The 16,456-nt window shown below is 40.8% G+C and overlaps 1 protein-coding gene across 3 annotated transcripts in view; it reads right to left on the bottom strand.

Moving 5' to 3' along the window:
- Positions 1 to 16,456, bottom strand: part of prickle2.L (prickle planar cell polarity protein 2 L homeolog) — a 236,137-nt gene that overhangs the window by 61,302 nt on the left and 158,379 nt on the right. For all 3 annotated transcript variants that reach the window (XM_018259210.2, XM_018259212.2, XM_018259211.2), the window contains one exon: positions 1,681 to 1,794. In XM_018259210.2, the coding sequence (XP_018114699.1) occupies positions 1,681 to 1,794 (114 nt within the window). The remainder of the gene's footprint in view (positions 1 to 1,680; positions 1,795 to 16,456) is intronic.

Below are 16,456 nucleotides of genomic sequence, written 5' to 3'. Positions count from 1 at the left end.
CCCACATAGAGGCCCAAACAGCCCCCACAAGCCACTAAATACTGACTTTCTATGGGACCTTACAGCAGCCCCTCTGGCATTTGCCAGAACCCACAGATTGCCTGTCCGGGCCTGCTTGGAGGCAAGTTTTGGTTGTATAAAAACCAGGTGTCCTGCCAAACAGAGTCTCCTGTAGGCTGTCAGTCCACATAGGAGCTACCAAATAGCCAATCACAGCCCTTATTTAGCACCCAAGAAGTTTTTGCATGCCTGTGTTGCTCCCCAACTCTTTATATTTTTGAATGTGGCTCATGGATAAAAAAAGTTGGGGACCCCTGGTCTAAAGGCTTAAATACTAGGACACAACTTGTGTACTCCTAGCATTCATTTTCTATTATATTTATATCTACCTAGACTCATTTCTCCATCTAGACAGCCAGGAATATATACAATATAAAGTCTATCCACACTGCTGTACCCCAGTTTGGTCTATAAACCTCATCTATTGTATAATAAATTATATGTTAATATAACAGCCCTCCACTGTACATCAGAAGCCACTTACTTCCATGTCCTATCGGGATATTTTGGTATAGTCTATTTATTTTTACATCCCGGGCCTGTGGAGTAACAAGGGATCACAACAGCATTTAACCCTGTGACCCTGAAACTATGCAAGTGCCATGAAAGCCTCGATATGAATAGAATAGCTTGCGTGGCATTCATCCCGTGGCACGTCTCTATGTTCTTGCTACCAAGTTATGTTACACATTAAATATCCTTTAAAACACACATTATATCCTTTAGGCTTTATTTAATACTACTCCAGGCCCAAATTGTCCCTTGAGATATGCATTTATAAGGATGAAGACATCTAAGCAATAAAACAGGCAGTGCATAATTGTATACTCTGAGGGCATTCTCACCAACGTGGCCCCTCCTGTCACGGTTATTAAATGGCAAGGGTCTTGGCTCACGCACCCAGGGACAGTGACAGATGCAGTGGCACAACTAGATATTACTGGGCCCCACAGGAAATTATTTTTCAGGCCCCCAAATTGTCAACAGGTTGACCTGTTTTAACAATATTTATTGAAATTGTACATGAATTGGGGGCACATGGGGCCCCTATACCTCCTGGGACCCCCTGCAGTCACAAGGTCTGCTTCCTTTGTAGTTACAGATGGACCAAGGTCTACCAGGGCATTAGCCAGGGTGATTGGCATTCAGTAACTTTAGAATCAGTGTAGGGCACATAAGGGGCATATTGTCCTCCACTGACTTCCATGTACCATTAGGGCAGAGACAGACGAGAAGATTCGGGGAGATTAGTCGCCTGCCGGCAAATCCCTCTTCTTCGTGCGACTAATCTCCCCAAACTGCCTCCCAGCCGGCTAGAATCTAAATTGCCGGCTGGATGGCACTCGGAAGGATTTGTTTGCTGAAGTTGCCCGAAGTTGACTCACAAGGAAACTTCAGGCGACTTCGGAAAACGAAGTGCTCTGAGTGCCATCCCATTGGCGATTTAGATTCCAGCCCGCGTGGAGGCAGTTCAGGAAGATTAGTCGCTCGAAGAAGAGGCGATTTGTCGCCAGGAGACTAATCTCCCCGAATCTTCTCGTCTGTCTCTGCCCTTAGCCTTAAATTAAACAAACCATTTTATTCATCATCATCGGGGTAGATTGGACAAAGGATTCTCACCTCATTGTCATGCGGAGGCAGCTGGTGCAGAAGTTGTTTTATTCTGGATTTTTCTCCGGGGCTATTGACGTAAGGAACTTTATCATCTGGTAAGCAGCTATAATACTGGTGAACCTATTGAGAGAAACAATAAATACATGTAATATATGTTTTGCCTCTGCTTTATCTACATCTATTAAAAGGTATTGGGATGGTTAGGGCTTAATAGAAAGAGATGGGGTCACGGGCTGCTTTGGGGCATGATTTGGTCGGATCAGGGTTTGGTCAATAATTAATACAAATGATTAAATTTTGACAGTCAAAGATTATTACTTTTCTAATTTCTAACCATATAAATTAGGGTTATGGAAGATAGATCATAGTACAAGTTGATCCAGAGACTAGTCCGATTTTGGAGTCAGGAAGGAATTTTTCTCCCTCTGAGGCAAATTGGAGAGGCTTCAGATGGGTTTTTTTTTGCCTTCCTCTGGATCAACTGGCAGTTTGGCAGGTTAAAAAAAGTTGAAAGGTTGAACTTGATGGGCGTGTGTTTTTTTTTTTCAAACTAACTTACTATGTTACTATGTAAATACTTAAGACATTAAATAGAAAAATTGTATACATTGATTTACTTATCCATGTAGAAAGTGGTCAACCTTATTGAAAAGAATTCACAGCAGGGACAGGACCACCATTGGAAACCATGGGGTGTTATACTACTACTACTGTCTGCCCCCCAGGGGGGGGTGGCCCTACAAAGAAACAGAATGGGGCCCCAATAAACACAAATGGCAATGCTGATATGCCTCTGCCTTGGCCCATAATGCTGAAACACCACCCACTATTTACCCAAACCCAACTGCTCTTGGGGAAACCTCTGTCATGGGGCCCCTGACTGCAGTACCCGCTTGATGGCGGCCTGTACAGAGATATACAGCCCTGTATAAAAGCAATTAATATGGTCATGGGACATCTCCATGTCTTTTGAAGAGCTTTCTATATATATCACATAAAGCCGCTATGATTAAGGGATTCATTCACCACTATATATTTCATGCCCCTGGTAGCTGCCATTTTTTTATTTCTAGGCCTGTCGACAGCTTCACAAATTAATACCCGATATAACTCAGAATTTATAATGATATAACACACTAAAAGTTAAAGGGATCCTGTCAACTGAAAACATGTTTTTTTTTCAAAACACATCAGTTAATAGTGCTACTCCAGCAGAATTCTGCACTGAAATCCATTTCTCAAAAGAGCAAACAGATTTTTTTATATTCAATTTTGAAATCTGACATGGGGCTAGACATTTTGTCAGTTTCCCAGCTGCCTCCAGTCATGTGACTTGTGCCTGCACTTTAGGAGAGAAATGCTTTCTGGCAGGCTGCTGTTTTTCCTTCTCAATGTAACTGAATGTGTCTCAGTGTGACATGGGTTTTTACTATTGAGTGTTGTTCTTAGATCTACCAGGCAGCTGTTATCTTGTGTTAGGGAGCTGCTATCTGGTTACCTTCCCATTGTTCTGTTGTTAGGCTGCTGGGGGGGGGGGGGGAGGGAGGGGGGTGATATCACTCCAACTTGCAGTACAGCAGTAAAGAGTGATTGAAGTTTATCAGAGCACAAGTCACATGACTTAGGGCAGCTGGGAAATTGATAATATGTCTAGCCCCATGTCAGATTTCAAAATTGAATATAAAAAAATCTGTTTGCTCTTTTGAGAAATGGATTTCAGTGCAGAATTCTGCTGGAGCAGCACTATTAACTGATTCATTTTGAACAAAATTTTTTTTCTCATGACAGTATCCCTTTAACTTAAAGGCGAACTGCTCTTTTAATTGGCCTCTTACAGACTGATGTTCTTCTGGAATTCCTTTTGAATTAAAAATGTGTAAAAATGTTTAAAATCATTCTATGCTTTTTTTATTCTACCAGGGAAAATTTTCAGATGCTATCTGGTTGCGGAGGTTGCAGACAGGCTTTTATCCATATTCTTCTATTTTATTACGGATATTCAAACCTTTGTTGCTAAGGAACCAGTTTCAGTGTAGAAAGTCGAAAAAAAAAAAAAAAATACAGCGAAGAAACTTTTTAATGACAATTATTATGTATAACTTGCAAACAAGTCATCTTTATTTGTGGATGTGTGCGGACAAGGACTTTCCAAAAAGGGTTTAAATAATGGCCCCCATTTAGAGCTCCGTCTCTAGATCCCTTAATACATAATCATGCCGGTCGGCTCAGTCCATTGTATCATTTAAATGCAGTAAGTACCTCCGAGTGATTTCTGATCTTTTAATTTCATAAATGACGGATAGAAATGGAAAAATGGCAATATGTTCCCTTCCAAATAATGGATTTGTCAGCACCTGCCTAAGCAGCAGCTGTTAATCCTGCGCTTGGCACCGAATATGTTGTTGATGCGTCTGCCCACACTACCAACTCGGGAATTTTAAGTAACAACTCACTCGCTGATTAGCGAACGAAATCTGTTCAACGTTTTGTTGTTTTTTTTTTAAGAACTCAAACCATAAAAATATTGGATTACATAACGGAGTTTGGGAGAGCTTTCAAGGGGAAATAAAGTGTTTTAGTAGCAGCTTTCCTGCTTCCCAATATTAAGGACACTCCTCCTCTGGATTTAAAGCCATTTCTCTTGGCATTGGGTTGGTGCCTGCACCCCTTATCATCACTGACCTCCATCTGCTAATCACTGCATATAATGGGGCAGAGTTAAAGGTCCTTTTCAGAACTTGAAATGTATTCTGACAATTCTGTTTAATATAATTTCTTATATTTTAAAAATGATGAAGCACTAACCAGTCACTATTTTGTTTTTACACCTCCCTCTCATCAGATAATATACTCTGTATAAACAACCCCCTTCCTTCCTCCTTTGTTGTATATGTTTTGTAGGGATGCACCAGATCCAGGATTCGGTTCAGAATTTGGCCAGGATTCTACCTTTTTCAGCAGGATTCGGCCAAACCAAATCCTAATTTGCATATGCAAATTAGGGGCGGGGAGGGAAATTGTGTGACTTTTTGTCACAAAACAAGGAGGTAAAAATGTTTTCCCCTTCCCATCCCTAATTTTCATATGCAAATTAGGATTTGGTTCGGTATTTGGCCAAATCTTTCACGAAGGATTCGGGGATTTGGTGCATCTCTAATGTTTTGGCTTATAGAGAACTCCATTATACAGGGGTTTATCTGTACACTTCTTTTCCCAGGGACGGATCTCCTTTTCCCAGGGTCGCATTGAGGCTGCGGGACACCGGGAAAACCCGGTAGGTCCTAGGGTTCGTGGACCCCACTGACCAAGATCCAATCCTGCCTGCCCTCCGCCATTTAAAGGGGACCCGTCACCCAAACAAAATTATTCCAAATCCTATTTTATCATGTTAGTCAAGCAAAATGAACTTTAATTACACTGTATAAATTATTTGAATATTGTTTCCATCAGTCTGGGAACTCGTAATTATAGCAACCAGGAAGGAGCCATTTTGTGGAACTTTTTATTAAGAGAAGCCTTGTATCATCTCAGAATCTTGTTTGTGCACCAGGGGACAGGGACCCAATGTCCATCCCCATGCCCTGGTTACACAATTAAATCGTTAAGAGAGCTGGGGGAATGCAGGGAGAGCAGTGACATCTAGTAAGTGCTGAATGGAAAGTGAAAGTAATTGTCTGCCCCGCCTCTATGCCACTGGCATAGAGGAGGGGCAGACAATATTTGATTGACAGCTGATATTTTTAAATGCGTTTACAACAGCTATGAATGCTTTAATAAAAAAAAGAAATTGGATTTCATATTTAATTTAAAAAGGACTTTTATTATACAGAATTTTATGTCTGGGTGACGGGTCCACTTTAACCCCACTGTCCTTCTCAACTGCAGCAAAAGTAAGTATAAGGTGCGTGTGGGAGGGATCAATGGGCTGGCAATACGGGGACCCCAGAGGGGGGTGGGGGAAGGCCCCTGGGTTAGCAGCCCCAGTAGACCTCGCACACCCCAGTCCGACCTGCCTTTTCCTACAATAACTGACAAACAAAAAATTGGATACTGAAAGTAGTTTTAAAGGGGATGTTCACCTTCAAACACTTTTCCAATTCAGTTTGTTTCAGATAGTTCACCAGAAAAAAATATTTTTTCCAATTAATTTCTATTTTCTATTTGTGATCGTTTTTCAGTGTCACGTTTCATTTTTCACCTTTTAAAGCAGCTCTGGGAGAGGGGTCGCTGACTGTTCTAAATTGATACATTAAGTTGATACATTTCTTATCTCTGTCCCTGCTGAGCAGAATCTCTGGGTTTCATTAAAGGCAGCTGTTAGAATTGATACAATAGTTGCCAATATTGCACAGATGTAACTGAAAAATGTTTCGACTAATGTGGCAAATTGTAACAGAATCTGCACCTGGATTACTGAGCTGCCAGACTGAAACACCAGAGACAATTAAAAATTATTTCTGGGGAACAATCTGAAAATAATTGAACTGAAAAAAGTGTTTGAAAGGTGAACAACCCAAAGTTGCCCTAAGTTTCGGGCGACTTTGGAAAACAAAGAGCTCCGAGTGCCATCCCGCCGGTGATTTAAACGCTAGCCGGTGGGGAGGCTTTTCGTGGGAGATTAGTCGCCCGAAGGAAAGTAGATTAATCGCTGGGAGACTAAATCTCCCTGAATCTTAGCATGTGCCCTTACCCTTAATGTCTCGTTTGTAATGCCTCACAAAATAACAAAAAAAAACTTTTTTCCTTAATCAAAAACAATATGCATTAACTATGTTCAGAAAAAGTCCTATTTATTGAGATCATGCTGAACAAAGGGGATATACTGTCTCTTTAACTACTAAATACAATTTAAAGACAGGGATAGGAAGAGTGCAAACCTGTGCCAGGAGCTGGGTTAGGGTTTAGTTTCCCTTTAAATAAACAACGCACCCAGAGATGTTATATCTAAGGGACCCAATGATAAGATAAGAGATATCTAGGGAACTTGTAACAGTTCAGAATCTGCACCTGGATTACTGAGCTGCCAGACACCAGAGACAATAAAAGATGCAAAGCAATTGAAAAAAGTCTTAATTTCTGGGAACATTCTGAAAACAATTGAACTGAAAAAAGTGTTTGGAAGGTGAACGAACTCTTTAGGGCGATAAATCGCTTCATCTGTAGGTGACTAAGCCCCCCGAAAAGTCTTTCCGCTGGCTAGAATCTAAATCGCCGGTGAGATGGCACTTCATTTTCCGAAGTCGCCGGGTGATTAAATCTCCCTGAATTTTAGCATGTGCCCCTTAATGTCTCACTTGTAATGCCTCACAAAAAACCCCAAGATTTTTCCTAAATCAAAAACAATATGCAAAAAGTATTTTCAGAAAAAGTCCTATTTATTGAGATCATGCTGAACTCAGGAGATATACTGTCTCTTTAACTACTAAATACAACTCAAAGACAGGGATAGGCAAAGTGCAAACCTGTGCCAGGAGCTAGGTTACAGTTTAGTTTCCCTTTAAAAAACAACAACGCACCCAGAGATGTTATCATCATCATTTCATCATCATCATTTATTTATATAGCGCTGTCAAGATACGCAGTGCTTTATGTTATATCGAAGAGACGCAGGTTGAGACCAATGATAAGATAAGAGATAACTATGGAAATTGGGGTTTTACATTCCTGTCTATACAAAGAGCTGTGTGTATCCCAAGCAAATGTAAAAGCCTGTGAGTCCTTTGAGCTCACGGTTATTTTTAATTCGTATCTTGGCCGGTGGAGAGAGGAAGCCCATTATATGGAGTGGCAAGGAGCGGAAGGCCGCCGCCAGCTGTCAGGTTTTATTAAAGGGACACTAATAAAATAAAAGTGTAAGAAAATGGCGTGTAATGTTTAATAAACTTAAAAACAACCTAAGCAACCATGCGAAATGAGCGGCTCTGATAAAGCATACCTTTATATCAGAGCTGTGCACGGTTATTCCCTCTGCATAATGGACTCTTGCTAACTAAACAATCCCAACAAAGAGTGAAGGGAGGGGGTTGTATACGGGGGAATCTACTTACCTACCTCTCAAGGACCAAACATGGTGCAGCTTATGAGAAGCAGATGTTAGAGAGTGAATGATATTTGTGACTATAAAACCTTGCGCTGCATTGTTCTTTCCTTTCTTTTCAATTGGAACAGTTTATAATAAAATCTCAAATCTGCAACCTACACAATATCTCGCCGTGTTCCGTGATGTGCGCTATAGAAATGTCTTTGTGCCAAGGTCAGAGTCTGATCACGCTACGAGACACACAGAACATGCTGTTATTTGCCCATTGCACAATAATATTTGCATTGCTTTGTATAGTGTTCTATAATAAGCTTGACTGTTGCATGGAGCACCTCTCCTCTTTCCTGTGCGCCTTCAATTCTAAATTAGTGGACACTCGTTGCCAGGCAATTGGACCCTCAAGTTGCACTTTCTCTTTTGGTAGGTCTATTGCACTGGGCTGAACTCCTACTGCACTCGGCTACATTAACTTGTATGTAGCATGAACTCTCTGTTCACCCATGTTATACATTAAGGGCCCAGATACAGTCCATGGGCTATGGGTGAACCAAATAGAGGGGTAGTTTTTTCCTTTAGAGTCAATGTAGGCTGCTCTTTCCTAACACCATTTCATACATTCAGCTTGATTCAAATTAATTTTCCTATACAGAATGCTCAGGACCTGGGGTTTTCTGGATAAAGGGTTTTACCCTAATTTGGATCACCACACTGTAAGGCTGCTAAAAAAAATCATTTCAACATTAAATAAACCCAACAGGTTTGTTCTGCCTCCAATAAGGATTAATTATATCTCAAGTTGGGATCTAGTAAGGTACTCTTAAAATTATAGAGAAAAAGGAAATCATTTAAAAAAAAAAAAAAATCTGAATTATTTTAATTAAATGGAGTCTACTAAAGATGGCCGTCCTATAATTCAGAGCTTTCTGGGTAATGGATCCCATACCTGTAATGAAATGCAATGATCTTGTCTGAATTGACAGAATATGTTGACACTCGTTAAAGGGGTGGTTCACCTTTAAGTTAACTTTTAGTATGTTATATAATGGCCAATGCTCAGCAATGTTTCAATTGGTCTTCATTTTTTAATTTTTTAGGGCAGAGACAGACAAGAAGATTTGGGGAGATTAGTTGCCCGGCGACAAATCAACTCTTCCCCGGGCGACTAATCTTCCCGATTGCCTCCCCGCCGGCTAGAATCGAAATAGTTGGCGGGATGGCACTCGAAGTGATTCGTTTTCCAAAGTCGCCAGAAGTTTCCTCGTGAGGCAACTTCGGAAAACGAAGCACTCCGAGAGTTGGGGAGGCAGTTTGGGGAGATTAGTCGCCCGAAGAAGAGGCGATTTGTCGTTGGGCGACTAAATCTCCCCAAATCTTCTTGTCTGTCTCTGCCCTTGTAGTTTTGGAATTATTTACCCTTTTCTTCTGACTCATCCCAGCTTTTGAAATGGGGGTCACTGACCCCATCTGAAAAAAAAATACTCCGTAAGACTACAAATATATTATTATTTCTACTTTTTTTTTTTAATCGTCTTTCTACCTAGGTCCCGCCTATTCATATTCCAGTTTCTTATTCAAATCTGTGCATGGTTGCTAGGGTAATTTGGACCCTAGCAACCAGGTTTGTGACACTGCAAACTGGAGAGCTGCTGCTGGGTACATTCTGATAAAAAACTCTTGATCTTTAAATCAAGCAAGGTGCTGTACATGTTAATGCACATTGGGTTTTCAGTTTCTGGTGTTACTGACATTTTTTTTTTATAAATCTGGATCTTCTCTTTGTACAAAAGAACTGGATTTTGTCACTTGTACTGCCAAAATTCTTTTTGGCATGTACAGTATGACGGTCTAGCTTGTGTGCCCAGAACATTCCTTCTCTGTATATTTGTATTTATACATATGGGAGGAGGAGGTGCCATATTGATTCCCTTAGACAGTACAGTATAAGGGTATAGCTTATTGTGTGCCCAGAACATTCCTTCTCTGTATATATGTATTTATACATATGGGAGGAGGGAGGTGCCATATTGATTCCCTTAGACAGTATAGTATGAGAGTATAGCTTATTGTGTGCCCAGAACATTCCTTCTCTGTATATTTGTATTTATACATATGGGAGGAGGAGGTGCCATATTGATTCCCTTAGACAGTACAGTATGAGGGTATAGCTTATTGTGTGCCCAGAACATTCCTTCTCTGTATATTTGTATTTATACATATGGGAGGAGGGAGGTGCCATATTGATTCCCTTAGACAGTATAGTATGAGAGTATAGCTTATTGTGTGCCCAGAACATTCCTTCTCTGTATATTTGTATTTATACATATGGGAGGAGGGAGGTGCCATATTGATTCCCTTAGACAGTATAGTATGAGAGTATAGCTTATTGTGTGCCCAGAACATTCTTTCTCTGTATATGTACAAGATATAAAATAATCTCAGTCATCAATTATTTATAGAATATATATAATGACACAGAGCTTTACAATTATTCTTCTGGCATTTGGTGGAAAGATCTGCCATGTTCCAGAGTTTCTGACATTCTAGGACAGGAGCGGGTATTTCGGCTACTGGGTATCAATGTAGGTTAAACATTTCCCCTTTGGAGACAGATTAGTATTTCAGCACATTAAGCAGATGTAGGTCACAGTATTTGCCATTACGATTTCCTCCCTGGCATCACCTGGGCTCCAGCCTATATGGATACCTCTCTATAAGAATATTATGACAAGTATAAAGACACAATACCAGACACATATTTCACAAATGACTGCACACTATGAAGCTTTAAACCCAGAGGGACTGTGATAAGATCCCTACTTTCCTTTCATGTCTTTCTATATCATCATTAATGTTGTATCACCGAGGGAAATATGCACAGTATCCAAATGTAATTGTATCTGCCCCGAGCTCATAATCACAAGACTCTGTTCCAGGATTGGGGAACATGCAGCCAACTAATGTTTGTTCAATGACAACTCCCAGCAGCTTCCCACAGCCAAAGGTTTAATGGGTGCTGGGAGGAGTTAGTTAAGGGAGAGTGTCTTCTCTTACTCTAGGGATTAGTCACAGAGGTGAAACGTCTATCATTTTAATCAGCTTTATCGTAGATGTGGTGCTATTCCTTTAAGATATAGTCAAATACTCAACCCATTATCAATATATTTAAGACAGAGACATTTTGTGCATACTGCTACTGAAAAATGCCTTACCCTTTAAACAACACAGGGATTGTTTGTCCATATATTGCAATATATTTAAGCTGGCCAACTACGTCAAAGTCATCCCATGGCCAGCTTAAATATATTGCAATATATGGACAAACAATCCCTGTGTTGTTTAAAGGGTAAGGCATTTTTCAGTAGCAGTATGCACAAAATGTCTCTGTCTTAAATATATTGATAATGGGTTGAGTGCAGAGGACCTCTTGTATTTGACTATATGTATTTTGTGGTCACACCCTCATTGCACCCCCGCCTAATGGTTTTAAAAAATAGTGGTGAGCACAACTTTCCCTTGTTTGCTATTCCTTTAAGAAACTTGGCAATGGAAGCCTTGAGCTGGCTATACATGCTAAGATCTGCTCATTCTCAAATCCAGCTGATCTTGTTTTGCCCCTGGGGCAAGAACATATAGAGGGAACAGTCCTCTAAGTTTGCTCATAGTCTGTACAGAGAGATCCCATAAAACTATGGCAGCATAGGTATTCCCCTGTACTAAGCACAATTCAGCAGAAACAGCCCCTAAGTTTGCTCATAGTCTGTACAGAGAGATCCCATAAAATTATAGCAGCATAGGTATTCCCCTGTACTAAGCACAATTCAGCAGGAACAGCCCCTAAGTTTGCTCATAGTCTGTACAGAGAGATCCCATAAAACTATGGCAGCATAGGTATTCCCCTGTACTAAGCACAATTCAGCAGGAACATCCCCTAAGTTTGCTCATAGTCTGTACAGAGATGTCCCATAAAACTATGGCAGCATAGGTATTCCCTTGTACTAAGCACAATTCAGCAGGAACAGCCCCTAAGTTTGCTCATAGTCGATACAGAGAGATCCCATAAAACAATTCCCCTGTACTAAGCACAATTCAGCAGGAACAGCCCCTAAGTTTGCTCATAGTCTGTACAAAGAGATCCCATAAAACTATGGCAGCATAGGTATTCCCCTGTACTAATCACAATTCAGCAGGAACAGTCCCCTAAGTTTGCTCATAGTCTGTACAGAGAGATCCCATAAAACTATGGCAGCATAGGTATTCCCCTGTACTAAGAACAATTCAGCAGGAACAGCCCCTAAGTTTGCTCATAGTCTGTACAGAAAGATCCCATAAAACTGTGGCAGCATAGGTATTCCCATGTACTAAGCACAATTCAGCAGGAACAGCCCCCTTAGTTTGCTCATAGTCTGTTAAGAGAGATCCCATAAAACTATGGCAGCATAGGTATTCCCTTGTACTAAGCACAATTCAGCAGGAACAGCCCCCTTAGTTTGCTCATAGTCTGTTAAGAGAGATTGCATAAATGCTAGTGTAGGTAATGGTCTGTAAAGGAAAAGTGGTACGTTTATTATGGGCAGCTATGCAGTTAATATCCCCAGTTAATCCTCCTCCATTGATTACATTTCCTTTTCAGGCCCTCATTTTAATATGTAGTGTAACTTAATTAGATTTAATAATCCTGAATGTACCCTCAGCTACTCAATAATTTACAATGTGAGCTTGATCGATTTCCCTCTGGATGACAGATTACAGCATTGTATGTCTGACATATGACATTCCCAATATACACACATGGAAGAACCTGTCAATAAAGATATACACCTATATCGACACAATGGCAGTACGTTAAATACACAAGTTTACTACAAAGTAAATGCAAGTAATACCCTGTGAAACCGGGACTATCATTGGAAAGAGGTGGCAGTTAGTAGAGAAGATGCTGGTTGTTAGGCAACCACTAATGACGATATTATGGATCTTGCAGCGACTTCAACTCCTCAAATTAATTCATTATAAATTGCAGAAAATACATTGTTTTAAAATGTAATTAATGTATAGCCCATTTGCTATTTTTTCTAGAGAGGGGGCTGTCCTTTTCAGCACAAGTGAATAGGGGAGACCACCTGGGCCTGTTTGTGGGGCATCTGCCGAGCACCCCTCTTTAGGGAATGGGCCACATAATTATATCAAGGGCTCTGGACTACATCCTCCCTTTTTCTGATGGGTCCTAAGATGGGTTGAAAATGAATGATCAGCTAGTCTGGAATTTGGTCCAAATTAAGCTGAACTAACTGTTTGAGCCCTGTGACAAGAATTGGATTTAAAATGAAAGGCCCATTGGGAGAGAAGAGCATCAGTCCATGTTCAATGTGATTTTCTAGCCTGCCAGATATATGGCTGATTTTTTGCCCAGCTATAAGTCTGGAGGGTACTCCCATTATGCACCAGAAATTTCATGTTCCTCTCAAATGGGCATCTAACCCAGGGGATAAACATAACTATAGGGAAGGATGGTATCCGGGGCCAGATGGTATTCATCCCAGGGTACTTAGTGAGCTTAGCTCTGTGATTGCCAAACCTCTTTACTTAATTTTTCAGGATTCATTGAGGTCTGGCATAGTGCCAAGAGACTGGAGAATTGCTAATGTGGTGCCACTATTAAAAAAGGGATCCCGTTCTCAGCCTCAAAACTACAGGCCAGTTAGTCTGACGTCAGTGGTAGAAAAGCTTTTCGAAGGGTTAATAAAGGATAAAATACTGGACTTCATAGCGACTCTGAGTTTGTGTCAGCATGGTTTTATGTGTATTAGATTTTGCCAGACTAACGTAATTTATTTTTAGTTGAGCAGGGACCTCGATTCTGGGATGGCAGTGGATGTGATTTACTTAGACTTTGCTAAAGCATTTGATACAGTGCCACACAAAAGGTTACTGGTTAAATTAAGGAATGTTGGCCTGGAACATAGTATTTGTACCTGGATAGAGAACTGGCTAAAAGATAGACTACAAAGAGTGGTGGTAAATGGAACATTTTCTAATTGGACCAGTGTTGTTAGTGGAGTACCGCAGGGCTCTGTACTAGGTCCCTTGCTTTTCAACTTGTTTATTAATGACCTGGAGGTGGCCATTGAAAGTACTGTTTCTATTTTTGCAGATGATACTAAATTGTGCAGAACTATAGGTTCCATGCAGGATGCTGCCACTTTGCAGAGTGATTTGTCTAAACTGGAAAACTGGGCAGCAAACTGGAAAATGAGGTTCAATGTTGATAAATGCAGGTTATGCACTTTGGCAAAAATAATATAAATGCAAATTATACACTAAATGGCAGTGTGTTGGGAGTTTCCTTAAATGAAAAGGATCTTGGGGTTTTTGTGGATAACAAGTTTCCATTTTACCCATAAAGTGGATCACCGTACCAGAGGCCTCCCCTTTAGACTAGAAGAAAAGAACTTTCATTTGAAGCAACGTAGGGGGTTCTTCACAGTCAGGACAGTGAGGTTGTGGAATGCACTGCCGGGTGATGTTGTGATGCTGATTCAGTTAATGCCTTTAAGAATGGCTTGGATGATTTTTTGGACAGACATAATATCAAAGGCTATTGTGATACTAAACTCTATAGTTAGTATAGATATGGGTATATGGAATTTAATTAAAAGTAGGGAGGGGTGTGTGTATGGATGCTGGGTTTTCATATGGAGGGGTTGAACTTGATGGACTTTGTCTTTTTTCAACCCAATTTAACTATGTAACTATATCCATTACATCCCTAATATATCATTATATACAGAGACATAACTTGAAGCTACTTGGCCCCCCCAGCAAAATATTTTCTTTATGGCTGTCATCTTACTGGTCTGCTAAGCGCAAGTAATTCAATTTTACATCAGTTAGAACCCACTGGCCCCTTTTACAGAGTTTGGGCCCATCAGTCTCTATTGTGGGAGACCTGGGATAGTGCAGATGTTGTTGGAGTGCACATCTCTTCTGGGTGTTGTAGTTCAAGAACATCTGGGATGTAACAAGGAAATAGCATGTCATGTCAGCCCTGCATATATTTACAGTATTTGAGATCTCCCTAGACTTTATGCTGCGTCTCGCTGCCTGTGCTGTTTCCAACACACCATGGAACACAACCCCCTGCACTAACTCCCATCAGCTGCTTCAATGAGAGTGGGGCATGCTGGGAATGTTCCAAAGAATGTGATTAGGTGCCGATGAATCCCAACATGTTGCACTTGGACTTCCCCTCACGATTTGTGCTATAGAGTCACAGTTTGCCTGGTCCTTATGGAAGTGTCAATTATCGCACCTTTCTGATAGATTGCAACCCACCTGGGTTAGGAATGTACACAAGGACAACACTATGCTGCCTCGCTAATTGCTCTGATGGAATGTATGTTCTTCACATCCCCCCCCCCGAGTGTCAATATTAGAAACTGTCACAATGTAACGTCACTGGAGTTGCCAACAGTTCCTTAAAGGGGTGGTTCACCCCGAAGTTAACTTTTAGTATGTTACAGAATGGTCAATTCTAAGCAAATTCTCATTTGGTCTTCGTTATGTATTTTTTTTTATAGTTTTTAAATTATTTGCCTTTGTTCTTTTGATTCTTTCCAGCTTTCAAATGGGGGTCACTGACCCCATCTAAAAACAAATGCTCTGTAAGGCCACACAATAATTGTAATTGCTACTTTTAATTACTCATCTTTCTATTGAGGCCTCTCCTATTTATATTCCAGTCTCTTATTCAAATCAATATATGATTAACTCAAAGGTGAACAACCCCTTTAATTCCAGGGTGGGTCCCGGCTTTGGAACGCTGTCGCTAGAAATTGTTGCCCCTACAAATTGCAACAGAAAAAAAATTGGTCTTGAGTGTATGTTTATCTACCTTCAGCCTATAGTTATTTTGAAAAAGAGGGGGTTCAGATTAGAGTACATGTCCATTAAGTACTGCATGCATGTCATAGCTTTTTGGGGCGGCACGCCGCCCAGCCGCATCTTTGAAGCACTGGGGACTTAACGCTCCCCAGCGCTTCTGACTCAGTGAGCGCCACGACGCTAGGACCCTGCGGACACAGGGCGGCGCGACCGGAAGCAGCAAGGGTATGGATTGTGCGGCCTTGGGGCGCCGCTTCGTTAAATCCGGCCCTGACTGCAATTTGAATAGGAGAGGCCTGGATAAAAAGATGAGTAATAAAATGCAGCAAAAACAATACATTTGTAGCCTTATAGAGCATTTTTTAGATGGGGTCAGTGACCCCTATTTCATACCTCCCAACTGTCCCTTTTTTGGAGGGACAGTCCCTCTTTTGACAGCTCAACCCGCAGTCCCTCATTTGTACTGGAAAGTCCCTCTTTTCTCTGCACTGAACAGCCAGAAAAAGAAACAAAGTTTCTCACTTAATTGGCTTTTAGCAGAGAGCCCAGAACAGCCAACAGGTGCAAATAAGATACTTTGTAACAATTTTGAGACACAAAAACACAGTTTAGATAAGGAGAAATATTTTCAAACTTTCATAACCTGCCAAATTTTGCAAAACAAACATGGTAATTAGGGGGTGTGGCCACAGAAAGGGGTGTGGTCAAAAAATTGCTGCGCTACGTGCGGAAAAATATTTTGTCCCTCTTTTTACTTCCAAAATGTTGGGAGGTATGTCTATTTGAAAGCTGGAAAAAAACCAATTGAAAAGTTGCTTAGAATTAGCTATTCTATAACATACTAAACGTTAACTTAAAGGT

The sequence above is a fragment of the Xenopus laevis genome, chromosome 4L (assembly GCF_017654675.1).
Source record: "Xenopus laevis strain J_2021 chromosome 4L, Xenopus_laevis_v10.1, whole genome shotgun sequence".
In the NCBI taxonomy this organism is placed as follows: domain Eukaryota; kingdom Metazoa; phylum Chordata; class Amphibia; order Anura; family Pipidae; genus Xenopus; species Xenopus laevis.
This window is presented reverse-complemented; position numbering and strand designations above follow the sequence as displayed.